Genomic DNA, 721 nt, shown 5'->3' with positions numbered 1-721 from the left:
GATAGCTTGATGGGGTTGTGTATGTGCTGCAGAATGGAACGCTGCTGCTGCTCTCTTCTTCTTCTTCCTCCTCCTCTGCTGCTGCTGCTGCTGGTGCTGCTGCTGCTGGTGCTGGTGCTGGTGCTGGTGCTGCTGCTGTTGGTGGCTTCGAAGGCGCCGCAGGATCAGACAGTGCAGCAGCAGCAGCAGCAGCAGCAGGTGCTTCTGCTGGTGCTGCTGCTGCTGCTGCAGCAGCAGCAGCTGCTGCTGCTGCTGCAGCAGAAGAAGGATCCGCGTTGACCATCGTTAAGCTGCAGCAAAGAAGAAGGAACGAGGCACGCCCCCCTGCGCAGCAGCAGCAGCAGCAGCAGCAGCAGCAGCAGCAGCAGCAACGGGAAAGTTACAGCAGCAAATGGAATAAATAAAATATCAAAGCAACAAAAAGTTGTTTTTATAACATTTCGTGCTGCATGCGTTGTGTGGGGCCTTGTGCATGCAGCTGCTGCTCGTGCTGCTGCTGCTGCAGCAGCATCGATCCGCAGCAGCAGCAGCAGCAGGAGCAGCAGCAACGACTGGGCCTCAACCGCTGCTGCTGCTGCTGCTGCTGCTGCTGCTGCTGCTGAGTCTATAGAAGAATGTTAGTGTGTTAAAGCTGCTGCAGCAAAAGAGAGAAATGTTTGCTGCTGCTGTTTTTTATAGTTTAAGATATATCGTTTTGTGCTGCTGTTCTCAGCAGAAGCCT

The 721-nt window shown here is 54.5% G+C and overlaps 1 protein-coding gene across 1 annotated transcript in view; it reads right to left on the bottom strand.

Annotated features, from left to right (window-relative positions):
- The window catches only part of EMH_0015670 (uncharacterized protein), a gene marked incomplete at both ends in the record, with an annotated part of 819 nt that extends 536 nt beyond the window's left edge, over positions 1–283 (bottom strand). The window contains one exon of the mRNA XM_013500446.1: positions 6–283. Within this exon, the coding sequence (XP_013355900.1) occupies positions 6–283 (278 nt within the window). The remainder of the gene's footprint in view (positions 1–5) is intronic.
- Positions 284–721: the final 438 nt, after the last annotated feature.

The sequence above is a fragment of the Eimeria mitis genome, genomic scaffold (genome assembly GCF_000499745.2).
Source record: "Eimeria mitis Houghton genomic scaffold, Emh_scaff541, whole genome shotgun sequence".
Taxonomy (NCBI): Eukaryota; Apicomplexa; class Conoidasida; order Eucoccidiorida; family Eimeriidae; genus Eimeria; species Eimeria mitis.
The sequence above is the reverse complement of the archived record's forward strand: the minus strand, read 5'-3'. Positions and strand labels throughout refer to the sequence as shown.